The sequence below is a fragment of the Drosophila santomea genome, chromosome 3R (assembly GCF_016746245.2).
Source record: "Drosophila santomea strain STO CAGO 1482 chromosome 3R, Prin_Dsan_1.1, whole genome shotgun sequence".
Lineage (NCBI taxonomy): Eukaryota > Metazoa > Arthropoda > Insecta > Diptera > Drosophilidae > Drosophila > Drosophila santomea.
In genome coordinates this window covers 3,050,937-3,075,484 of record NC_053019.2, presented here as the reverse complement: position 1 = coordinate 3,075,484, position 24,548 = coordinate 3,050,937, and the positions used below count along the sequence as shown (strand labels likewise).

At 45.0% G+C, this 24,548-nt stretch overlaps 6 protein-coding genes across 8 annotated transcripts; 4 read left to right on the top strand and 2 right to left on the bottom strand.

The window, feature by feature from the left end:
* The first annotated feature begins 64 nt into the window (after positions 1 to 64).
* Positions 65 to 3,484, top strand: LOC120453190. The gene is made up of 3 exons (XM_039637756.2): positions 65 to 438; positions 498 to 821; positions 955 to 3,484. Exons 1-3 carry the CDS (start codon positions 134 to 136, stop codon positions 3,218 to 3,220), a joined length of 2,895 nt encoding a protein of 964 aa, XP_039493690.1. The 5' UTR covers positions 65 to 133; the 3' UTR covers positions 3,221 to 3,484.
* A 646-nt stretch (positions 3,485 to 4,130) lies between these two features.
* LOC120453404 (retinol dehydrogenase 14) lies at positions 4,131 to 7,278 on the top strand. 3 transcript variants are annotated; one of them, XM_039638093.1, is made up of 4 exons: positions 4,162 to 4,294; positions 4,970 to 5,111; positions 6,008 to 6,146; positions 6,429 to 7,278. In XM_039638093.1, exons 2-4 carry the CDS (start codon positions 4,971 to 4,973, stop codon positions 7,157 to 7,159), a joined length of 1,011 nt encoding a protein of 336 aa, XP_039494027.1. In that variant the 5' UTR covers positions 4,162 to 4,294; position 4,970; the 3' UTR covers positions 7,160 to 7,278. The 3 variants fall into 3 exon arrangements, with proteins under 3 accessions (XP_039494029.1, XP_039494027.1, XP_039494028.1); XM_039638095.2 differs by lacking the exon at positions 4,970 to 5,111 and having other exon boundaries at positions 4,131 to 4,294; XM_039638094.2 differs by lacking the exon at positions 4,970 to 5,111 and having other exon boundaries at positions 4,166 to 4,294; positions 5,989 to 6,146.
* Positions 7,279 to 13,141: 5,863 nt separating this feature from the next.
* Positions 13,142 to 17,499, top strand: LOC120453063 (protein glass). The gene is made up of 5 exons (XM_039637588.1): positions 13,142 to 13,379; positions 14,107 to 14,243; positions 14,513 to 14,643; positions 15,167 to 16,650; positions 17,046 to 17,499. Exons 2-5 carry the CDS (start codon positions 14,198 to 14,200, stop codon positions 17,182 to 17,184), a joined length of 1,800 nt encoding a protein of 599 aa, XP_039493522.1. The 5' UTR covers positions 13,142 to 13,379; positions 14,107 to 14,197; the 3' UTR covers positions 17,185 to 17,499.
* Positions 17,500 to 18,065: 566 nt separating this feature from the next.
* LOC120453064 (nucleoporin Nup43) lies at positions 18,066 to 19,410 on the bottom strand. The gene is made up of 2 exons (XM_039637589.2): positions 19,037 to 19,410; positions 18,066 to 18,967 (listed from the first exon to the last, which is right to left on the bottom strand). Exons 1-2 carry the CDS (start codon positions 19,317 to 19,319, stop codon positions 18,171 to 18,173), a joined length of 1,080 nt encoding a protein of 359 aa, XP_039493523.1. The 5' UTR covers positions 19,320 to 19,410; the 3' UTR covers positions 18,066 to 18,170.
* A 222-nt stretch (positions 19,411 to 19,632) lies between these two features.
* Positions 19,633 to 21,543, top strand: LOC120453107 (Werner Syndrome-like exonuclease). The gene is made up of 7 exons (XM_039637640.1): positions 19,633 to 19,787; positions 19,845 to 19,916; positions 20,150 to 20,254; positions 20,317 to 20,522; positions 20,614 to 20,838; positions 20,899 to 21,142; positions 21,199 to 21,543. Exons 1-7 carry the CDS (start codon positions 19,665 to 19,667, stop codon positions 21,352 to 21,354), a joined length of 1,131 nt encoding a protein of 376 aa, XP_039493574.1. The 5' UTR covers positions 19,633 to 19,664; the 3' UTR covers positions 21,355 to 21,543.
* A 130-nt stretch (positions 21,544 to 21,673) lies between these two features.
* On the bottom strand, positions 21,674 to 23,998 carry LOC120453106 (protein hemingway). The gene is made up of 5 exons (XM_039637639.2): positions 23,608 to 23,998; positions 22,981 to 23,535; positions 22,188 to 22,924; positions 21,973 to 22,132; positions 21,674 to 21,903 (listed from the first exon to the last, which is right to left on the bottom strand). The coding sequence occupies exons 1-5, from the start codon at positions 23,833 to 23,835 to the stop codon at positions 21,766 to 21,768; spliced, it is 1,818 nt and encodes a 605-aa protein (XP_039493573.1). The 5' UTR covers positions 23,836 to 23,998; the 3' UTR covers positions 21,674 to 21,765.
* Between the last annotated feature and the right edge of the window lie 550 nt (positions 23,999 to 24,548).

Below are 24,548 nucleotides of genomic sequence, written 5' to 3'. Positions count from 1 at the left end.
AATCAGGTGGAAGTGTTCGAGTGGGGAGTTTATTTAGAGGTAGTCACTGTGGAACTCCGGTCAGTTGTGGAGCCATCGAGCAACGGGCAGGTCTCCGGTCTTGGTCTTTCTATTCTTGATACTGGATTAAAGCATGTGGCATTTGTGTTTGGTTCTTTTGGGCCTGGCGGTAGTGTGTTTTGCGGATACCCTGGTTCAGCTCCATGTGAATCGTCCTTACAACGATGTTAACGAAAAGTTTGTCAGCTTCGCCGTTCGTCCGGAGGATCTGTACGATGCCCTGGATGGTAAGAATCGCAAGGCGGTGACCAATTTGGCCAATCTGCTGGGAGATGCGCACATCAAGTTCGTGGGAGATTTTTACTTCGCCAGTAATGCGCCAACTAAGCTGCGAAATCCCACCAAGATAATTTGGAAGGGTTTTAATCGGTGGTCGCGGTAAGTTGGAGGTAAATGCAACTCTCCCTTTTCTGATCATTGGGCATTATTCTTTAAAGGGCCGTAAACTGGACCATGATCATTCCGGTTCCTTATGCCCCCGATGAGTGGGACTCCATGCATACACTAAAGATCCTAAACACTTCCTATATGGTTGGCATCACGGACTGTATCTGGCAGCTGGGGACAGACTTTGGCACCTCCAGGGCCAAGGACTACGTCCAGGAACTTCGAACGCTCAAACTGATGACGGACACTTTCAAGCCCTATGTGGACGACTGGCGACTGATGGGAGCGGACATCTCAGCTGGAAGCAGTGCTGATGAAACCAAGAGATACGTTGATATGTCCAAGGATCTGAATACGGCTTTTGGATGGGCGCAGTAAGTAGAGTGATTCAACTGAGTGGATGTTCTACTTTACAATTTAAAAGAACTTAAGGTTGTAAGAAATCAAAACCAAGATCTATCAATATATTATAACCAATTATAAAATATTATTTTGTTCTAACTGTAGACCCGCAAACATGCTGCCCAAATCCAGTTTGGGGAGCTACTTGTACGACAGCGATCCTGCCCTGCGAACCCTTCAGCAACAGCGGGTTCCCTTGTGGCTGACCTTGCCGGAGGAGCGATCCTCGCAGAGATTGGTGGGCGACGAGACCACGGATGCCTTGCGGTGGGCACAAACTATGGGAGATGCAGCCGCCGGTGGATTCGATGTGATCTTTAAGCGGATGAACCTGGTGGACTTCGAGCGACCCAACTTCAGTCTGTATGTAACTGCTCTGTTCAAGAAGGTCATGGGATCAAGGGTGTTCCCAGCCCGACCTCTGAATGCCTTTGCTCCGAGCAACAAGCTGTATACCCATTGTGCAAATGACGTGTCCGGAGGATTGGCTTTCATGGTGGTCAATACTGAGGAACAGCCAACAACGATTACGGTGAAGAGTACCAGTAGTTTGAGCAGTAGCGAGATTTGGCAGTATGTGCTGACTGGGCTTGATCAAAGGGTCCAGCTGAATAACGTCCGTTTGCACTTGAACACCACTTTGCGGCCCTTGATCAAACCCATCGATCCGACAAAGCCACTGCAACTGATCACGCCTAGCATGGCTGTGAGTTTCTGGGTATTGCCCGATGTCAATCTGGAACATTGCCAGTTCACGGAGATCGAAGCAGGCGATTCGAGTGGGGAGTCCTCAAAGGAGAAGCGCCGATCATCCCGCTATAGCTCCGCGGATCGGTTACTCCAGCGGTTGATCGAGGAAACTGCGGTTACCCGAGGATCGGTGCAGAGTTCCATTAATCGCAATAGGAGATTTGTCATTGATAAGGAGGAAACGCCACAGACCCTTCTAGATCGACTACTGGACCACTTCAAAGATGACAGTCTGCTGAAAAGGGATGTGGGCGATGTAGCGGACAAGGCCAAAGATCAGTCGATTAAACCTCATAAAGCGTTGGCCTGGCTGTATCACGTACTCGAGCAAACCCGTGACATGGGCAAAAAGCGGGAGAGACGCGACACATCCAGCTATTCCGGGCCCTTCTTCTACAATCGCCAGGGTAAGAGGACAGCATTGACCAAGAAGATTACTGAGATCCGGAAACCGGAAAAGAAGAACAAGCCCCTTTTCGACTTTGATGAGTTCGATGAGGAGAAGTTCTTCAAGCGCATTGGAGAAAAATCTGAGGAAACTCCCACTTATACACGGCTTCCAAAGGGCGATGTCCACCTGAAGCGCATCGAGAGTGTGGATGGGGAGGTGGAAAACGAAGAGGAAGTCGAGCGGGAGGTACCAAAGAAGCGCAGGACCAAGTCGAAGAGCCAGCTGAAGATCATTCAAAGAGAGGACAAGGAGGATGAAAACGAGCAGGAACCGGAGCAAACAGAAGGACGTCCCAAGATGCGTCTTCTCCCCACGGAATTCTTTGAGGCTCTACCGGCTCCCAAGCAAAATATGCGATTAAATCTGGGAGCCACATTGAATTCACTGCTATTTCCAGAACCCTTCTCCAGCAAGGCTACCATGGCCAAGGGTGGTCTGTCCCAAAAAACCCAGTCTGCCGAAGAGCCCGAAGAAGATGTGCAACCGGTGCCAAGTGCCAGAAGACGTCACTCCAAGCTAGGTCACGGGGCCAACGATTTTTTGCAGGCCCAAAAAGAGCTCGGAAAGCATTTCCTCAGCCACATTAACGAGCACGAACACGAGTTTTCTCTAGGAGATGAGGGCATGCGGGAAAGTTCGCTGGAGTCGAGAAACATCGGTAGAAAGTCCCTCCCACAGGACCTTTTTGGCGGGCAGAAGGCCACTCTTCATTCAAAACTACCTCAGAAGCCAGCCGATGAAGGTATCACCTCCTGGTGGGACTTACCAGCTATGAGAAGGCGTCGCGCCATATCTAACTCTAATTCCCTGGATGAAATGCCCTCCAATGCCATAGACAAGGCAGATCGCGATGAGATGATGCCCCTGGGAAGGTACACCTTCTACGAGTACAAGGTGGATCACGATGCAGAGAAGGATGCCAGCCAACCCAAGGAGGAAAAGGAATCCAAGATTATGAGGATCAGCAGCAAGAGCTCGCAGGCTTCTAGTAAGGCTCGCAGTCTGACTACCCTTTCCGAAAGTCTCGTTAGCACTGTGAAGTCGAAGGTATCTCGCTTCATTAACATCATATCCAACCACATGAACGAGTGGTACAACACCTTAACCAAGCACTTGGAAACGGATGCGAAAACCCCAAGACCCCGCCGACAAAACAGCATCGAGAAGTAGGATCGTTTGTCTTACGATATGAACTTGTTTAAACTGTCCCCATTAAAACCTAATGTAAATATGTATTTATGTTCAATCATTACTCTGTTTAAAGGAATTATATTTGAGCGATAATTCTAGCGGAATTGTCTTTTTCAAATAAACAATACACAGGACTTAGGCAACGAACTAGATGGGCTTGGATTAAGCTTGTGATAGATTTTTGAGCTTTCTGTATTGTACTTGTGCAAATGTCATCTATATAATAAAATGGATTTACAAATATTGCAGTAGTTATTTATTAGAGCTCTCTCTCGCATACTAAATACATAAAAGTTCTAAGTACAATGCTAATTCAATTGGAACTCTAGGCAATTTAAATAAATATATATTTTAGATATATATCAATGGTATCTCCGTTAAGTATTGTTATTATCTAATTATGTTCTTAATTATATTGTTAATTGATCTAACTATCCCTTAACCGTAGTTGATATAGCTATCTTTGCATGTGATTTTTTAAAGAGCACTAGTGAATCCAACTTTTTATGGCTCCATGTAGTACTTCATATAGTAATAAAAACTTGGTTATTGTAAAAGTGAATTGCTGGCCATTATTTTCCACAGCCGCATAACTTGCGGGTAGCTTTGGGAAGCCCCCGACAGGTGGCTTTACTAGACGACACACTTTCTTGGAACCCACACCCCAGACCTTTCTCTTACTGTTGGTAACTAGATTTTCTCCCTCTGTGCTCGCTCTTTCGTCGCGAGTAAACCGATCATGAAGACGGTCCCAAAGAGGAGACCAGAAAGCGGCTAACCTGTTACCATGGCTAAAAGTGCCATAACAAAAATCACCGCGAGACCACGGCAATACCAAACCGGTGGAGACGATCGCGCATTCTCCGCAGCCTCGGCTTTATAATCGGAATTCCGACTTCAGTCTCCGAGCAGTCGTTCAAGGCGAAGGTTGTGGCACTTGCTTTTGGATCCAGCGATTCCGATTCCAATTCGCAGCGCAGATATAGTACAAAGTGCAGGCCAGCAGAAGTTGGAATAAATTATAGACCAGCCAACAGCCAAAAGCCAAAACAGGTGAGTTTGCACTATTATGTGGTCTTTGACTTGTAAGAGTTGGGGAACAAAATCCGAAAACGTGTCGGGTCTAGACTTTTTCATATATGTAGATCTTCTTTTCGAGACTGCATTGCAGGGCGGGGTTGGGGGTTCTTAAATGGTGCATGCAAGCGTAACCAGAGCCAGTCTTCGAGTCTTGAGGAAAGCTCTTGGAAATCTTTGTGACGTGGACAGCGAAGAAAAAAACAGAAATGAAAAAACAGAAAAAAGGAGAAAAAACCAGAAACTCTAAGCGCCATGAAACTTCAGACTTTCTTTCTTGCTTAACCTTCTTTCTTTTGGGCTGTCAATGAACTTGGTTGAGTGTTATTTTTCGGCGTTTCATCATAATAGCCATAATTACGCACATGTGTGGAAGTGAAAGTGTACGTTTTCTCAACACTTTCTGAAATCGATTTATTGACAGCCACTGATAAACGATTGGAGTTGTGAAAACCTTCGCCGACTAACCGATATCCCCAAACCACGAAACTCCAAAACCCAAAACCAAAAACCCAAAATCCAAAACCAAACTCGTTTCGTTATGCCCTAAGACAATCGTCTGGCTTTCGCAGCCTCGGACATTATATAATCTGATTTGCATGTTGACACCGATATACACGTATATAATATACACGTATATAATATTTGTAGGATGGGTTTCATCTTCGGTTGGCTGTCGACCGAGCACTATGTGCGCGACATCTTCCTCATGACTTCAGTGGCCGCCATAGTGGCCACCCTGATGAGCATTCGGTTTTATCTGCGCATCACGGCAGGACGATGTTTCACCGAGGTAACGAACGCACCTCCCCCAATTGCTAGACACCCAAGCTTAGTAACCATGATACCCAAAAATTAAGCCCAATGTTCCCCAATGTTCACTATCGCGACACGACTCGAATATTTCGCACTTTATATGGCTGTTGCTCCCACTTCCGCTGCGCATTCTTTTTAGATCTGGTAGATGGGCTCGCCCCATACATGCCAATGATGGTATATGTGTACCTCTAAAAAATCGAATAGTTTACTAAAACAATATTCAATTCGAATTAGCCTTATAATAGGCCAGAACTTTTAGAAATAGTATATTCATATGAATGCGAACTATTCAGATAAACATTACCGATCCATAATTGAAAAGCGTCCAGCTTCCCCCTCTGTAATAAGGTATATCTGGAAAAACCCCATCAAATTAAAGCGATTCTGTAGCATGTCGAACATTCCGACTATGGAAATCTTTTAACTATATATGAAATCACCGCTAGGAAAACTTAACGTTCCTCAATCTTGTTATTACACTGGGCAGTTGTGACGCGTCGACTTAATTACAGATTTAATTAGATATCTTCCGAGAGGCGCGCTACGTCAAATCTCTGCGGTACGATTACCACCTGACCGATCGTTGTCCGGATCCCACAAAACATCTAAGCTTCAGTATCTCGGTTACAATCTGGGAGATCGCTTACCTCTGATTCACAGAAAGCTCTCAGCTCTCGAATGGCAATTAAGCGACCCGTTAATAGGTCTGAAAACTAAGATACTCGTAGCTTCCGTCCAGATGAGCTGCGATTACTGGGACTGTGACCGAGCGCCTACTAATTACTATTGTAAACATGTTTCCGAACCGCCCTCGACCTATATTCGATCGCGGGCCCGTATTAAATGATTAGCCTCCGACATTGATTACAGACAAAGATGGAGGGCAAGACAGTTATTATCACAGGTGCCAACAGCGGAATTGGCAAGGAGACGGCCAAGGATCTGGCAGGACGTGGAGCCCGCATCATCATGGCCTGCAGGAACCTGGAGACCGCCAATGCAGTAAAGGGTAAGTGGGCTAAATTACCTACAAGGTCATGACAAGCACTTGGTAGGATGCAAATTGAGAACAGGTTTTATCCAGTGCCAAACTGCCATCATCACAGTAGAAAACAGACTCAAGCAAAAACTTCTCACGACTTGTAACTATTAAAAAAATAATTTTAATAAAATATTTAAGTGTTTAAAATATTTTATTGAAAGTATGTAAAAATTTGATGGGGTTGTATTAAACACGATGAATTAAAATAAGTTAAATCGAATTTTGTAATTAATTGTAAATTTTCCACAGATGAAATTGTCAAGGAGACGCAGAACAACAAGATCCTAGTCAAGAAACTGGATCTGGGCTCCCAGAAGTCCGTCCGCGAGTTCGCCGCTGACATTGTGAAGACCGAGCCCAAGATCGATGTGCTGATCCACAATGCCGGCATGGCTCTGGCCTTCCGCGGACAGACGAGTGAGGATGGCGTGGAGCTGACCATGGCCACAAACCACTACGGACCCTTCCTGCTGACGCACCTGCTCATCGATGTGCTGAAGAAGAGCGCGCCGGCTCGCATTGTCATCGTTGCCTCGGAGCTGTACCGCCTGTCTTCGGTTAACCTGGCCAAGCTCAACCCCATCGGCACCTTCCCGGCTGCCTACTTGTACTACGTGTCCAAGTTTGCAAACATCTACTTCGCCCGGGAGCTGGCCAAGAGGCTGGAGGGCACCAAGGTGACGGTGAACTTCCTGCATCCCGGCATGATCGATTCGGGCATTTGGCGCAATGTCCCCTTCCCCCTCAACTTGCCCATGATGGCCATCACCAAGGGATTCTTCAAGACCACCAAGGCCGGAGCCCAGACCACTATCTACTTGGCCACATCCGATGAGGTGGCCAATGTGTCTGGAAAATACTACATGGACTGCAAAGAGGCCACTCTCAATGCCGCTGCCCTCGACGAGGAGAAGGGTCTCAAGATCTGGGAGGAGTCCGTGAAGATCGCCAAGCTCACGCCCCAGGATCCCAAGATCTAGATGGGTGTTCGCGGTTGAGAGCCAGTGCACAATTAACTGATTTAATTTTCTTGTTTTTAAGGAGGAGTTTACTGTAGCCTAAGTTTTCTCAATAAAAATGATTTATATACATAATTAAATTTTGCGCTTTTTCATTATAATAATTCTGTTGCCGGAAATTAACAAATAAAATAGCTGACTAACAAAGAGTTGGTTATACCCGTTACTCGTAGAGTAAAAGGTTATAATAGATTCGTTGAAAAGTGTGTAACAGGCAGAAGGAAGCTTTTCCGATCATATAAAGTATATATATTCTTGATCAGGATTAATAGCCGAGTAGATTTGGACATGTCCGTCTGTCTGTCCGTCCGTATGAACGCTGAGATCTCAGGAACTACTAAAGCTAGAAAGTTAAAACTAAGCATACAGACTCCAGGGACATAGACGCAGCGCAAGTTTGTCGATTCATGTTGCCACGCCCACTCTAACGCCCACAAACCGCCTAAAACTGCCACGCCCACACTTTTAAAAAATATTTTGATATTTTGTTCATATTTGTATTAGTCTTGTAATTTTCTATAAATTTACCAAAAAACTTTTTGCCACGCCCACTCTAACGTCCACAAACCGCCCAAAGCTGCTACGCCCACACTTTTGAAAAATGTTTTGATATTTTTTCATTATTGTATTAGTCTTATAATTTTTTATGGATTTACCAAAAAACTTTTTGCCGCGCCCACTCTAACGCCCACAAACCGCCGGAAGCTGACACGCCCACACTTTTGAGAAATGTTTAGATATTTTTCCATTTTTGTATTAGTCTATTTCTAATTCTATCGATTTGCCAAAAACCTTTTTGCCACGCCCACTTTAACGCCCATAAACCACCAACAACTGTCAGTGTGGAAGACTCTCCTGCGCACTCTCACTAGATAGTCGGGGTACTCGACTATAGCGTTCTCTCTTGTTTTATTTTTAAAACCTCTTTCTATTAATTTCATTTAAATAGAAGTACTTTCACCCTAAAAACTAACAGACTCTGTAACCTATAACAGCACCCACAAATGGCTGTTAAATCTTAACATTTGGGCTAGAAATGAGCTGAATCTTGATTAATTGTTTTAATTCAGCTGATATCCATCCTGGACACATCGTTTTAAATTAATTTCATGAGAATTGTCGGGAACGACAAATCACAGCGCCAATCGGGTGAAGCAAGGTAACTCGATACAAATGGAGAGGGGAGCAGAATCGGGAAAGGCCGAAAAATTCTCACACAAAGTTTCGCCGTACTCACTCACCTGTTGAGAAGGACCGAGGGGTGGATGGCAGGAGGACTCCCGGGGGACTCCGCCGATATGAATAATCTGATAAAATTGCAGTCGCATCCTTTGCGGGCTGTCACCACTCCTGTATTTGCAGAAATGGAGGGTTGCGGTTGTTCGCTTTTGCGAAGATGGCTATCAGCTCCTCGACGGCACGTGACTTGCCCAATGATGTTGATAATGATAGTGCCGACCGGTGGCTAATAATATGTTAAATGGCGTAATTGAAATTTAATATTTATCCAAGGGATTACAGGATAATCATTTGCGGCTCGCCAAAATGGCATTAAAGATAGCGGAGCGTGCGGCACCGCAGATAATTGAAGGACCAAACGCCCCTTAATTCGCTACTGTGAGAAACCTATAGATCATCAATCGGGACTTCTCACAGCATTTGTTTGCGGAAGTGATGCCCTCATAAAAAACAAACAAAGAGTGCGTTTTTATTGCTGCATTGATGCATTGGCTTGTATCTGTCCTCTAGAATAGCAACTTTATTGATAAGATGTACCGGCAATCAACCCTTCTGGTACTGAAACCCCCTTTTGTTTTTGTTTTCCAGAAAGTATCGCCTTACAAATTCAATTTGGCGCGCTTCACTCAAGTGTACTCACATCCAGAAGAACGAAAAGACATTGTTGTGGCCAAGTTGAGCTGTAATTCAAGTAGTTGTCTCCTTTCCTTGGGGGAGTCCTTCGACCGTACTTATATCTACTTCTCCCCCAGCGTTTTTAATAAGTCGCGGGCATTTAATAAGCTGGCTTAGGTTTTTAATAAGAAGTGGGTTATGCGACAGTCCCGATTCCGATCCCGATCCCGATCCCGACTCGTCCAGCTGTCAGGACAGCGGTTCGTACTTCCCCATCCTGTCCAGCAAATGTCAACTAGCAACGGCTGCGCCTGTCACGCGGTCATCGATACTCTCCTTAGGAGCGGGGGCGTCGGTTATCGGCCCGATTGCACTCGCAGATGTCCCAAGTACTCCAGTTCCAGTTCCAGGACACTACAGTTCCCACTAAGTCATGGCACATCATAGAAACCATAGAGTCCACTGCAGTTGTGGTCATATCAATTGGGGGGTTTATTCACAAGATAAAGGAGCCTCTCAGTAAACCTAGTAACAAAAAATTATTAAAAAAAGAAAGAGTGTGATATATCCTAGCAAATGTAAATTGACAAGTCAAAGTGCCTATCGAAGAATTTGGTTTAGTTCCGACTTTTAGGCGAGTATTGATATGTATAGAAACATAAGTTTGCTACTTAAATCCAGTTATTCCCGTTAACGCTCTGCTTTAGATAATTTCTATATGTTAATTTATAATGAAAGGTAATTTATTCATAATTAGTTTTAGAATAGTTAAAGGTTCTTAAGTTCAAATTAAATAAGAAACGGACTGAGGTTTTTCTTACAGCCTAACCCCAGTAATTGTTTATAAGGTTTTTACTTTTTCGTTGTAAAGTATGTAACATGCAGAAGGAAGCGTTTCCGACCATATAAAATATATATATTCTTAATCAGGATCAATAGCCGAGTCGATCTGGCCATGTCCGTCCGTCTGTCTGTCCGTCCGTATGACCGCAGAGATCTCAGGAACTACAAAAGCTAGAAAGTTGAGACTAAGCATACAGACTTCAGAGACATAGACACACGTTGATTCATGTTGCCACGCCCACTCTAACGCCCACAAACCGCTCAAAGCTGCCACTTTTGAAAAATGTTTTGATATATTTTCATTTTTGTATTGGTTTTGTAAATTTCTATCGATTTGCCAAAAACTTTTTGCCACGCCCACAACCGCCCACAAACCACCCAAAGCTGCCACGCCCACACTTTTGAAAAATGTTTTGATATTTTTTCATTTTTGTATTAGTCTTGTAAATTTCTACCGATTTGCCAAAAAACTTTTTGCCACGCCCCCTCTAACGCCCACAAACCGCCAAAAACTGTCAGTGTTGAAGACTCTTCTTCGCACTTCCACTAGCTGAGTAACGGGTATTAGATAGTCGGCGAACTTGACTATAGCGTTCTTTCTTGTTTATATTTCAAAAAGAATCAAAGTTAAGAAAGCCTAATGGCAATTATTTGTTAGACATCTCTGATTGACTAGGCAGCCCCCATCCAGTTGACCCAAGTTGGCCATCTCATTTTAGCCGGCAAGGCATCTAATATGACCGATTGGCATTAACATGTTGAATGACTTGAGTGGCAGCATAAAAGCAAGGCGCAGCCCAAACCAGGAGAAGCCCCATCGGTGCAGCCCGAAAAGTATTTCATTGATTTTAGAAACCTCGCCAATTCACAGCGGAATACAGACCGGCGAAGGCAAAAGAAATGGAATGAAATGAAATGTACTCGAACACGAAGTGCACAATGAAAATAAGTGAAATTTGCTTAGCTGGTTGCTGGTGGCAACGTGGGAAGCGCAGGGAGGAATGGGCAGCATCATGTCCTGCCATTGTTTGTCAATTGAAATACGCAAAACAAACATAAGCTACCAATGATGCCTCTAGCAAACAATTCCACGTGCGAAGATAAGGTGGTTGATGGGCTGGTGTGATAACAGGTCCTTCAGAGAGGGGGTTGCTCGAATATATTTACCCTGCAGCTTAATTTGTAGCAAATCTCGAATTCGGCTGCGGTCAATCGGGAGAAGGGAAGCAGTTTGATCAGCTGACACCTGAACGCACGACCTGAGAGGAATCCGCCTAATTGTTATTGATACCCGGGGATTGCCTGGCTACCAGCTACCAGCTCAAGGAGCGGATTCTAATCCATTCTGACAATCGGCAGCAGAGACAGGCTCATGTCCTTAGCCAAGTTGTTGACATGAAACCGATACCCAACCGAAGTAAAAAATGAAAACGGGTTCGGATCTGATCAGACTGTGGATCTGATTTTAACACACACGACGCTGGCTGGGCTTGACCTGAAATTCCCATCGATAAGGTAAGGCGATATGGGGGATATAGCTCGATACCTATGCGAATACTGCCGATCAAGCCTTTGCACTCAACTTATTTAGCCGATTGGCTAATTCGATTTCGGGCGTGTGAACCTTCTCGATCGGCAGGGGATCGATCCAAATTGGGGACTCTAATCCACACTGAATGTAATATCTTAGCTAAATATAGCCGGGTTGGACTTAACAAATGTATTTCATAATTTCCCTTTGCTTTTCCATCTGGCCTGTGATTTATTCCCTGCTTTTTCTGCTACAACCACAAATCGAACTATCAAATAACATTCAAACTATTCATGATTGTCGGCCCGGCGACAAGAGCATCGATCGATAGACAGTCGTCATTGGCCGGGCTGCAACTGAGAATCAGCACCGGAGATAGAGATACAAAGATACTCGCAACAGAAGCAGATACACACGGCCAGATACCTAGATACAAGCTACAGAAGCAGTCAGGGGGTTGCCGGCCGACTTGGCCCGATGGACTGCCTCACTTAACCACGAAACAATGAAGTGAAGGAAGCAGAATGCCGACGAAGACGATCAATGGTTGGCAAGTCCGTTCCAACTGCCCCTCCCTCGTCCGCCCCGGAGAGCCTTTGCACTGGGAGAAAATTGCTAGTTTAAAATGGGGTGTACTTTACACTGCTTGCATTTATTTGATCTTAATTATTAATGCATCAATGAAAATGGGGCATACTTTAATTATATTGTCCTAATAGTACTTTTAATTTATGTTGCAATGATGTTACAGTACCTTTTAGGTAATCCAAATAGTCGTAAGCGTTTCTAGTTTTTGGCTATGTTTGATAGCATTACAGCAACTAAAATTGATCTCATAGCTATATTACAGGATAAACGTTGGGTGGGTTTATTTGTTATCCTGCAAAGAATTTGACGGCAGTCTGCGGTTGTGAATATTTCGAGTCTTTAGGGGTAAGGTACATCATGTAGCAATGAAATGCGGATACTGATCTTTAAAGTGAAGCAAATATTGGGACTGTCATAGTGTTACATTTTAGATAGCATTCAGCTTGTTAATGTATTTTTTTTAAGTGTACCTTTTTTCTCCCCGTCTCATTGGTATCTGGTGTCGAGCTGTAAAGATATTGGGTGACAAATAAAAACTACTGAAAACTGCTGCCGATGTAGCTGGCCACGTATGAATGGGCCTGAATCTCGGACTGGGCGGGATCGGATGAGGAGGAGGGTGGCTTTGGCTATGGATGAGTATGTGGATGTGGACGTGGAAGCAGCAGAGGGGTAGTAGCCGCAAAAGCCGGCAGACGGAGCGCATTGGCTGGCCGACAGCGATGACGGCAGCGTTGTTGTGGTGGTGGATGGATGGATCTCTGGAGTGGGCATGGGATATAGTGCGGTGTGGCTTGGTATGGGTATGGTATGGTATGGTATGGTATGGTATGGTATGGTTTGGTATCGGTTCAGTAAGGGAGGGGTGCTTTGAGCAAGGGTCTCGAGTGTGTAGTGCTGCGTACTTGTGTCATTATATTCGACTGAAAGTGTGAGTGCGAGCGAGATTGTTGCCGTTGTCTTTTGCGCCCTTTGTCGCTTGTTTATAATTAAGTAAGTATGTTTTTTGCGCCCTGCCTTTTCCTCTGTAGTTGTCGCTTTGCTGCCGCTCTGCCAATCCGATATATCAGTCGATTTTGGGCCGAGGTGCCTCGAACTGAAACTGACAATTAGTCGCCGTCTTATGCTCCTCGCCAAAAGTCGCTTCTTGCCCCGCACTCAACTCGAAAACTCAAAACTTGCACAACGGCACCATATAAATTTCTAACTTGAGAACAACGATCGTGTGATATTATTGTCGCGTTGAAATCAGTAAATGATAAATCTTCGAAAAAAAGTTACAAAGAAATTTAAAAATTTTGCAAGAAAACGTTGAAATTCTATCGGTGATCTTGGTATCATGCCATTTGTGGATCTATTCAGAAGGTGAAAATGGTTAAGAGTGCAAATGTGATTAAAAAACGGAACTAGCAACATAAAATCTGATAAATATATATTTTAAATGTGTATTGCTGGATATTAAATGTTTTTAAAATAACAAGGATTTGAACCAGGATTATTCTAAAAAAAACAAACAAAATAAAACTTAAATATTTCAAATCAAACCTGATAACTGCAAAGATATTCTTAATTTCTAACTAGCAAATAAAAATGTCCTTACGATGTTTCGGCTAGGATATAAAAACTCAAATTTTTATCTCATAAAAAAAGAATTAGCTTTAATTGTATATATGCTTAAATTGGTTAGTTATTTTCCCGATTTGTCACTTCAAGAGAGTTAACATTTTTCATAATAGATCTTATTATAATTTAAATATAAATCTTTTAGTCCCAGCAAAAAAGGAAACTTGTGTTAAGACGCATCTCTTAAATCTTACAGCAGTTTAATCAAAATGCTAATGTCTCACAATTCTGATTCATCTGTATAGCCAAATTGGAATCCATATTTCTTCAGATAAGAAAAACCTACAGTTGACAAATTGACAAAAAATATTTGAATGTAATTTTTTTAATTGATTTTCGACGTTAAAACATTGAATTTAAAAAGAGCGGATTTTGAAATTTTCGACGATTGGTTACTTTTTAATTAAAATTTCTTAAGTAAGCGAATTAGAAAAGAGTTTACCAATAGTGTGCCGTCCTTGCCTTGCAGCTGGAAATTAACGCATCAAGATGAAGCGTAGAAAAAGCAGAAACAAATGCGCGACTGTTGAACCCAAACGTTCCAGAACTGGAGTCATGTCATGGGATTGTTATATAAGGGTTCCAAACTCCTGAACACAATTCTGGGTGAGTGAATCAGAAGCACCTTTGCACAGATATGCAGATACAGCGCATATGGCGACACACAGATGGAAAATCGCGAGTCGAGAGAGCAAAGCAAATGGCGGTGGCATTTGTATCGCTCTCGATTTGTATATTTGTGTGTGTGTCTTGAGGGGCGGAGCCTGTGCACAGTGGTTGTCATGGCTCGAAAATTTATCCATGAGATACGCGCTGTAGTCGAGCATCTCTGGAGTACTTCCAGTGATTTTCACGGTTTTTTTTTGGCTGCGCAGATTCCCTGGAAGATCAAGAGGGTGGAGCTATGTACATATCGTGCGATGTCTCAAACGGCGGTCCTGTGGAACCAGAGACGGGCTATGTTCCCAACAATCCCCTGTTCGGCTTGGCGCTGGACAGCCCGCAGGTGAGTCCTGGAATCCTTTTCGATTTCGCATTAATATCTCCGGAAATCTCTGAGCGTTCGGTTGTGCTTGTTTCGTGGCAAGAAGTTAGCTGAAATCTGTGATATACCTGACCAGGAGATTAAACTCAATACATAAATTGTGGCTATTTAAATTTGCTATATCGGTAACTAAAAAAAAGCAGACAGTTTTGTACTAACTAAGAAGTTAATCATTTTTATTGTATATCATTTGTATGCACAAATTTGTTTCAATAAACCTCTCTTGTTGTCGTTCTGAAAATATTATATTAAATTTTTATCCGATAGCGTTTTATCTATCAGGAAGATTACTAAGTTAAATTAAATTCCCACTAGAAAAGTGTTTTTTTTTTTTTGTAATATTCAGTAAAAGTAATTTCAAAATAATACAATTTAAATTTACATAATTGTATAATTGCGTAAAAATATTTTAAATATTTATTAAAATTAGCTGCATTTATTTCATAACCGGTTTCAATCTCCACTTCCGTTTCCGCTCGTGCAGCAAGAGTGCGCCGCTTCCTGCGTCGGCTGCTTATCCTGCCAGGGCAACACCGCCCTGCCCATCTCCTCGCTCACCAGCAGCGACTTCGACTGCGGCGGCTGTTTCGATCCGACGATTGGAGTGGGCGTGGGCATCGGTGGCGGCCACATCCAGATCAGCACCACACCGCCGGCGAGCAGCGGCAACGGGAGCAGCACCAACGGTGCCGGAGGAGGGTCCTCAGGAAATCACGGCTACTGGAGCACCGACGAGATGGCTTCCACGTTTCCCGGTCTGCCGCCGCTGGACATCGATCCGCTGCCCAGCCTGTTCCCCTTCTCGCCCTGCGGCGCATCCTACAACTTTGCCGCCGGCAATCCGCACCAGGCCGCCTCGCTCTCCTACACAGTGCATCCCCACCAGATGCTCATCTCGCCGAACTCCCACAACCACGCCCAGATGCACTCGCAGCACCAGCAACACCAGCAGCACCAGCAATCCCAGGTCCAGGCATCGCACGTAGGCAACTCGCTACTCCAAAGCAACAATATCGGCAGTAATGGTAGTCCTGGCGTGGCCAACTCTGCCAATTGCTACTATGAAACCAGTTCTGGAACGGCTCCACCACCTCCTCCTCCGGCGGCAGCCATGTATCCCAGCATGAGCGTGAACGTCAGCATGAACATGACCATGCACCATGGCTACGGTGCCGGGGATGCCGGCGGAGTACCGATGCAGTGCTCCCAGATGAACTGGACGCCACCCAGTAATTCCTCCTCGGCGGCAGCAGCAGCGGCCGCGGTAAATGTGCTATACCCACCGCTCCTGAGTCCCGGTCACTATCCCGCCTCGGCTACGTACTCCTTTACTGCGGATTTCCGAGCACCTGCTCCCACGGGTCTGGGTTCCCTGCCGCCGCTAACAGTGGGCGAAAAGGAGTCGCCGTCGCCGCCGGCCAACTCCTCTTTGGCTGGCTACTACCCCACGGGGGTGAACAATCAGGGATACACACCGCCCCACAAAAGTCCCAGCAGCTATCAAGCAGCCGCCCTGGGCTTGAGTCTTTCCGCCTTCGAGGACGAGGAGGATAGCAACGAGGATCTGGACGGGGATGAGGGCAGCAGTGGCGGCGAGATGAAACCCAATTTGTGCCGGCTGTGCGGGAAAACATATGCTCGGCCCAGCACGCTCAAGACCCATCTGCGGACCCATTCCGGCGAAAGACCCTATCGATGCCCCGACTGCAACAAGAGCTTCTCGCAGGCCGCTAACCTGACGGCCCACGTACGCACACACACCGGTCAGAAGCCGTTCCGCTGCCCCATCTGCGACCGGAGATTCTCGCAGAGCTCCAGCGTCACCACGCACATGCGCACCCACTCCGGCGAGCGCCCGTACCGCTGCTCCTCCTGCAAGAAGTCCTTTTCCGACAGCAGCACCCTCACCAAGCACCTGCGAATCCATAGTGGCGAGAAGCCCTACCAGTGCAAGCTCTGCCTGCTCAGGTGAGTCCGGGATGGGGACCTACACCTCCCACATTCCTAAATGAACGACATTGTTTTGCTGTGCTTTAAAGTCCCCGTGATGTCTTAAAAAGTAAAAAAAATTTCATTTGTTTTACTGATTCTCTTATAAACTGATACAAATGGAAACCAAAAAGAATGTGTGTGTTAATTTCAAAGGTTTCAACTTTATTTCAACATTTACCATAAAGTATTTAATAAACTCCAAGGAAATAAGTTACATAAAATACTAATTTTCTACTAAGAAGCTATGCTAAAGATTCAAACCTTTATCGGCTGAGTTTGTATATCAGTCCGTCTTTTTTTCACAATGGATTAAGCCACCAATGGGCAGTCCTAAAATGACATCCAGTTAATTGCTTTTTTTCTGCCAACAGATTCTCGCAGTCGGGAAACTTGAATCGGCACATGCGCGTCCACGGCAACAACAACAGCAACGGCAGCAATGGGGGAACCGGAGTTGGAGGAGAGTCCTCCGGCAGCGGAAGCGGGGGTGGCAACAGCCTCCTCACATGACAAAAGCCAAGAAGTGCAGGAGGTTTCCAGCATTACCACCCCCCGCACACCCACCACATGCACCACCAGCACCACCATCATCACCACGCCCACATGGGTAACTACGACTACGGGAACTACAGCATCGGCGATTACACTCCACCCGGAGCCACACAAAACTATTCAGGGTATTATTTCTGCGCACTCAACAAGGCGCCCAAGTTCGAACGATTCTACTAGGGCCTGAAAGCTGAGGGATCCCATACAGATGAGGAATCAAAACGGAGGAACACTCAGTAAATTATCCGGAAATAGTAGCTCTATCGTTGATAATCCAATAATAAATGCAATACAAATAGTTTGGGTTCCTGATAAATTAAAACCTAATTGAACCTAATGATGTAATACTCATTCCCCTGATCCGCACCCAAATGCAGTTAAAAATGCTCAAACAATACAAATCTGATAAATCGCGGAGAATCGAACAAACGTAGGCCTAAGAGCTGCACTGTACATACTTATACATACTATATTTATTATAATCGCCTAGCCTAATATGCATTGATTCCAAGTTAGTTCATCCAGAAAATAAGGTAGTTGAAAACACGCATAAATCTATTCCAAATTAGCCAACGAAATAGGATTTAAGTCGGATATGAGTACGATTCATAAGACCAACCAACACAGCAGCACCCAAAACGAGAATATTTAAATCGGAATTGCCAAGGCATGAAACACATAAACACCTGTACACGAATATATGTAGTTATCCTAAGCTTAAATTAGATGTAGATGTAAGACAGGTGCTTTGATTTAAGCCAATTTTTGAGTATATCAAGGAAAATAATAAATAATATATGAAATTTAAATACAATACCTAATTAGTATATGACCTTTTGAAATCCGTTTACCATTTGCCTTCCTTTAATTTACACACAAAAACAAATTAGTACAATAACAATTGAAAAATCCTATAATTTAAGAAAGGAAAGTACTCAGCTTGCAATTCACATAATATTATCAACAAGGTAAACGGCTTCCGTGTCGCCTCCGCAGACCAGACGACTTCCATGGACATCGAACGAGTTAATGGACTTGCGAATGTTACTCAGCACTCCCTCCACATCAACCAGGGAGCGAACACGATCGCCCGACAACCAGGGACTGTGTCCGTCCTTGTTGGAATCGCATCCCAGAACTTTGTTCTCTGACCACATCCACACCTCGCCACCCTCTGCGGCGGTGAACAGTTTGCTGGGATCCTTTCGGTGAAAGCCAATCTCATTGATAGGACTTTTGTGGGCGCTAAGATAGGAGGCGGGATAGTTGAGGTTTCGCATATCCCAGACGGTGATGGAACCCTCTTCGCTGCCGCAAAGTAGGATATGTTGCTGCATGGGATGCGTTGCAAGGGACGAGACAAAATTAGACGACTTGTCATCCTGGGACGCCACCATAAAAGTGGTCTTCGGCTGCGCTTCAGTGGCCACTCGGGCGTCCAGCATTCTGATAACGCCCATTCTATTGGCGGTCACCAATTCCTGCTGGCTGATATAGCAAATGGAAAACAGTGCCATGCTGTCCGCCTCAATGTGTCGCTTCACCTGGCGTACATTTCCCACGGAGACGATGCTTACGCACCCATCCTCGCCGGCGGTGGCGATATCCGTGCCGTAAACAGAGAGGTCGGTGCAAGGAGCCGGCTCCTGGCTACGTTGGAAGCAGTGCAGCCTTTCGGATCGGGACGTACGTTGCATCTGATCCTCCTCCACAGCTCGTTGGACGTTAAACACGCTGAGATGTCCTTGATTGGTATTAAAAAAAGAGATAGTTATTAAAGCTGATTGTATGATTCCTTTATTCTAATACTAACCATCGGCACAGCTCACAGCCAGCGTGTCCATGTCCACGAATTCCATGGAGGTCACATCGTCCTCCATTCTCACCTTGTCCATGCAGCGCGGCATCTGGTCCACATCCGAATTCGTGGCGGTGGCATATTGGTTCGATTGGAGCCGCCAGAGGCGCACGAAGTTCTGGTCCATGTCCCAGCTTCCAGTGACAAACCGTTCGCTCTGCTGCAGTTGCTCCGGCAGCCAACGCACTCTGGCCACCTTCTCGGATATGTAGTGCGTGGAAACGTTTGCAAAGGACATACTTTTGTTCGAATTTGCAAAGTTTTCGCGATGTAAACAAAATAATGCGGCTTTCAAGTGAAGTGTGGCCAGAGCAAGATAATGGCTTTACAACTGAGCGGGAAAATCAATTTGGTATCTATAGTTTCGGAAACAAAAATACCAGGCCAGTAAACAAAAATTTAGTAAAAATTTAGTTTATCTGTTGTTTTCTAAATCTTGCTTTGTTAGAATATACGACTGGCTAAGAAGTAGTTATGCATCTTCCAATAAAACGCTTAAAGCATTAGCGGAAAAAGTCAAATGCAGTATATAGATTGTCACAGTATTTCTACATACTGAGGTATTTCTAGTGCATACCCCTCAATGTTTTTGGCGGGAAATAATAGTAAACAAAGCATTAAAGACAACGGACAAGCAACGCGGGTTATGGAAAAATATCTTATAAAAATGCCCATTAAATCAAAAGCAAATGCAGTTCCTGAAGAGGTAGTTTATATTGACAGCTTAAAATAGGGAAGTAAAGTAATTTAAAAGTATTTGTAGGAGAAGGCGGTCGTCAAAAGAGGGACTCCCAAAACGACAGGCAAAGTAACAAAAAAGGATACTCCAAAAGAGGTTTGCATTTGTTTATTATTCATTTATATTTCTAGCAAGTTTTTCCTTTTTGTCTACTAGTGTATAAATAGTATAATATATATATAGGACTAATATATAGGACTAATATAATATATAGGCTAATATAAGGGCTGCTCAACCTAGCCTTTGGTTTTTTGTTAACTAACAATCTTTGTCCGAGGGGTGAAGCAATAAAAACTACTTATGTTATTATAACTGATTATATCCTGCAGTTGAAAGACAAGGAAAATGCTGGAGAAGATAATACTCCAAAGCAAACGAAAGGAAGACCCGGTAGGCCGGCTGCCAAGCGAAAGAATCTGGATACCCCAGACGCGGTAAGAAAATAATGATGAATTATTTATTACAAATTGAGAGTAACATGTTAATGCCTATATAGAAAGCTGAAAAGAAAGCGACGGAGGAAGAAAACCCGCCCAAGCGCCGGAGTTCCAGGCTGACCAGAAGCACTCGTTCAATGGCAGAGGATGGGTCTCCATCGCCGGAAAAGGAGAAGCCCGAAAAGCTGCCCTTTATTAAGTACAAGGGTGCTATTAAATACCACACGGAGAACCAGGATATTGCTGCATCTGCTGATGATGTTTTGTAAGTTTGTGTCTTGTGGACCTATCTTGTTTCTAGAATACCACACATCCCATTTCCTATTTAATAATGTGCATTACAATTCTTATCGCAGGCAATGGGTAGAAAAACAGAAAGATGACGTAGTGCCTATGGCTTTTGACATGGAGTGGCCCTTCTCTTTCCAAACCGGACCTGGCAAGTCTGCCGTCATCCAGATATGCGTGGATGAAAAGTGCTGCTACATATACCAGCTGACTAATCTCAAGAAACTGCCCGCGGTCCTGGTGGCCCTTATCAATCATCCCAAAGTGCGACTGCATGGCGTGAACATAAAGAAGTTAGTAATACTCGTACAAGGGAAAAACCATTTAGAAAAATCGAATCAATTATTTTCCAGCGATTTCCGAAAGCTGGCACGTGACTTTCCCGAGGTTTCCGCTGAACCTCTGATAGAGAAATGCGTGGACTTGGGTCTTTGGTGCAATGAGGTCTGCGAGACCGGCGGGCGCTGGAGCTTGGAGCGGTTAACCAACTTTATAGCCAAGAAGGCCATGGACAAAAGCAAGAAGGTGCGCATGAGCAAGTGGCATGTCATTCCGCTGGACGAGAATCAACTGATGTACGCTGCCATAGATGTCTATGTAAGTTGATATTTCTTTTTCCAAACAAATTTGTGTAAATCGTAGTTTTATTTCAGATTGGTCAGGTTATCTATCGTGAATTGGAACGGCGCGAAAAGGTCAAGATTAAAAATGAAGCAGAGTTCAAGGAAAATAACGGGGAGGCTGCCTTTAAAGCCATGAAAACATTGGGAGAGACATTTCTGACCAAGATCAACGAGGTGACTCTGTAAGCTTTTCTTATAAGTTTCAGAGAGGCCATCTAATGCTTACTTCCTTTTCAAAACTTTCCGCTTTTTTTCATTTATGTTCGGGAGTTTTTCTTAGTTTAATTTGTTTTCAACGTGCAGAAAAATACTTGTTAAATTTAATATTGCTTACCAATTTGATTATATAAATGTTTTTACCTACATGTACAAATTATAAACACATTTTGATGCAATGACTCGGATCGGAACAACATTTTACTAGTACTATACATTTCCTTGAATTATTTACCGATCCTAGTTGGGTTTCAAATTCCCTTAAAAATTAGATTAGGATTATACTACATTTTTCAACTTGCAATAAATTTTAATTTTGTAAATTCGCAGTAAACACTTTTAAACACTTAATGAACACAGTTGGAGCTGCCCGTGGAGGCGTCACTTGAATTGCGGTCGCCGGGTGCCGATGGCCTCCAATTTCCGCTTCAGCAGATCGTTGTCCAGATCGATCTGGCGCTGATACTTCCTCCGGTTGACAGCAGCGCTGGAGAGACGCGGCGCGGGAGGTGGCTGTCGCTGGAGGAAATTCATATGACGGTTGGATGAGGTTTAATATTGGACAGGAATTTAATATGAAGTGCTCACCTTCTCCGGGCCACTGATCTTAATGCTGCTGGTGCTCGCCTTGATTGTCGCCGTGGGCTTCACAGTCATCATCTTGCGGAGAAGAATCTGATTCTGGCGCTCGATCTCGCGCACTTGGGGATTCGTAAAACTGTAGCTCTTGCGCCCAAGGTTTTTATAGCTACATTAACAAGAGGATAGTTTTTATAGTTTTCCAAATGTTGTTAGCTACTCACTTCATCTTATCATTAGTGCAGCGGGAACGCGACACATTGATTTGATACTCGCAACTGTCGCTGTTTAAGCTGCTTGGAGTTCCGCTAACCGCTCGCCTGTGGAACTCCGGCGGTTTGCGCTGTTGTGGATGTCTCATGAGTCCGTCGCCCTGGCCACATTCGTCCACGAGGTAGCCTTCGCCCATTCCAATTCCCATGCCCAAGCCGACGTCCGGTGTCAGTCCATGGGGCAACTCCTGACCAATCTCCAGTTCCTGCTCGTGTTCGATTAAGTCCGATTCCGAGGGACATCTGCATTTGGGCCTGAGTAGCTTGGAAGGTCGCGTCGTTACTAGCGCCTCCTGGGAACGCTGCATCCGCATTCTCATAGGGGTAACTCCTCCACCCAAGCTTCTGGCACTGGTCATAATCGATTCCGTCATCGATGCCATCTCGGATTCAGTGTCCTCGCGTCTACTACTATTTTGATGCATCCTCTCCGTGGCCATGGCAAGCTGCTCGAAGGCTTGGCTATTTGGCGCTCCTCCATTGATCTGGAACGACTTCATGATCATCTCCGACATCTGGGTCATTTGCTGCTCCAGGTACCGAACCCTGGCTAGATCGGGCTGTGCTGTTGGCAACGAATCACAACTATTTAAAAGTACATTAAGGTTTTCCATGGGTTCCTCCATTTGATCCTCCTCCAGTTCTTCCTCCTCTTTTAGCGATTCCGGCTTCATTGCAGTAACTGATTGCTGTGGGTGGATGTGCAATTATTTCTAGTTCGATATTAACTAATCCATCAACTTACGTGCTTTCGTAATCTAGGAGACTCCACCATGGTGATATCCGTTTCGTCACCTGCTACACACATGGTGGCCACACTGTGCTCACTGCTGTTGTCACTGGCATCCACCAAGGAAACAATGTCCTCCTGGTGGAGCGGAACCTTTTCCTGGACCGACTTTTTGCACACAGCTGTTACAATGGGTTCATCCTCCTCCAGTTGCTCCACTTCAACATCCGTGCCCTCGTCCTCATCGTTGTCCTCGGCGGATTGACGACCAATGGATCCATCGCTTTGGGCGTCGTCTTCGTCTAATGGAATTTCTTCCTCCTCCTCTTCGACTTCCTCGACCTCAGCATCCTCGTCATCATCCTCATCCTCATCCTTAACCCGGGAATGGGCACTGCCTGGCATCAGAGTGCGCACCGAGGGCGTCTCATCCTCCATAGGCGTGTCCATTCGCAGACTTAGTTGATTTACCTCGGCTACCGTCTTGGTGATGACCACTTGGCTTTCGTCCTCGGAGGAGGAACTCAGGTAGGACACCATCCGGGGGGCCAACTGGCGACGGGCGTGTGGCTGTGGGCGCGATGCAGGTTGCGGATTAAGGCTGAACTTGGAAATAGTCAGCTCCTGAAGTGGAGGACTTACGTTGCCGCGAAGGAACTCAGCTTCTGCATCGCTTTCGCTTTGGGTGTCGCTCTCCTCTAGGAGAGCTTCACTTGGATTTGACTGCTCTAGCTCAATATTCGCAGCTTCTTCTTCCTCCACTTCCTCCACTTCCTCCTCTTCCTGCTCCTCCACCTCCGACTGCGAGTCCTCCTCGAAGGACTCCTCTGCATAGGACTCTTCATCAGAGTGTTCCCCAGCCTCCGACATCCTGTGAGATTATCCTTCGTCGGTTTTCAAATTAAGTTCCGTTCGTCGTTTGGGGTGTATTTTGTTTTTTGGGGATAATCGTTGTCACACGTGTGTTTTTCTGTAGTTTGTACTGAGAACTGCCGAAACTCCTAGGGTGCTCAAACTTTGAATTTTGATTCCAGCCTGAGTTGTTGCTATTTGTTCACTAAGTTCGATTTCCAGCCATTTCAACGCGCTCTCATGATTGACACCTGGGCCCCCACGTTGGGGCAGGTGCTCCTCCGTCTCCGGTCTACCCGAAGTAGGAAAAAGTGGGCGCATTCCACGCTTCTCGGCTCAACTTAGACTCCTTGGTTGCCTTGCGGTGGCGCTGCCAACCGTCGACTGGAGCTCAGGTGAGCGGAATCCGCATGCCCACCACCCCCGCGGCCAAGCACCCACCACTTGACACCTGGGAATTTATTTATTCTAGCCAGCGGTTGTCCTGGACAACAGAGCAGGCGCAGGCGGTTTGTTGTTGGTTGCCTCAGCAGCACTTGCCGGCTTTTGTTGGGTTAATTATGAATAACACTGAATAAATTACTCTAAGGGGAGAAACCACTATAAATTTATATAGGTGAATATTTTGAAACAACACAAGAGGTATTCCCCTCCATTTGCTCGTGGATATCATATATTTACAAGAGTTCAATTAATCAAGGTATACAATTACTCGAAAGGAGCACGCTTTT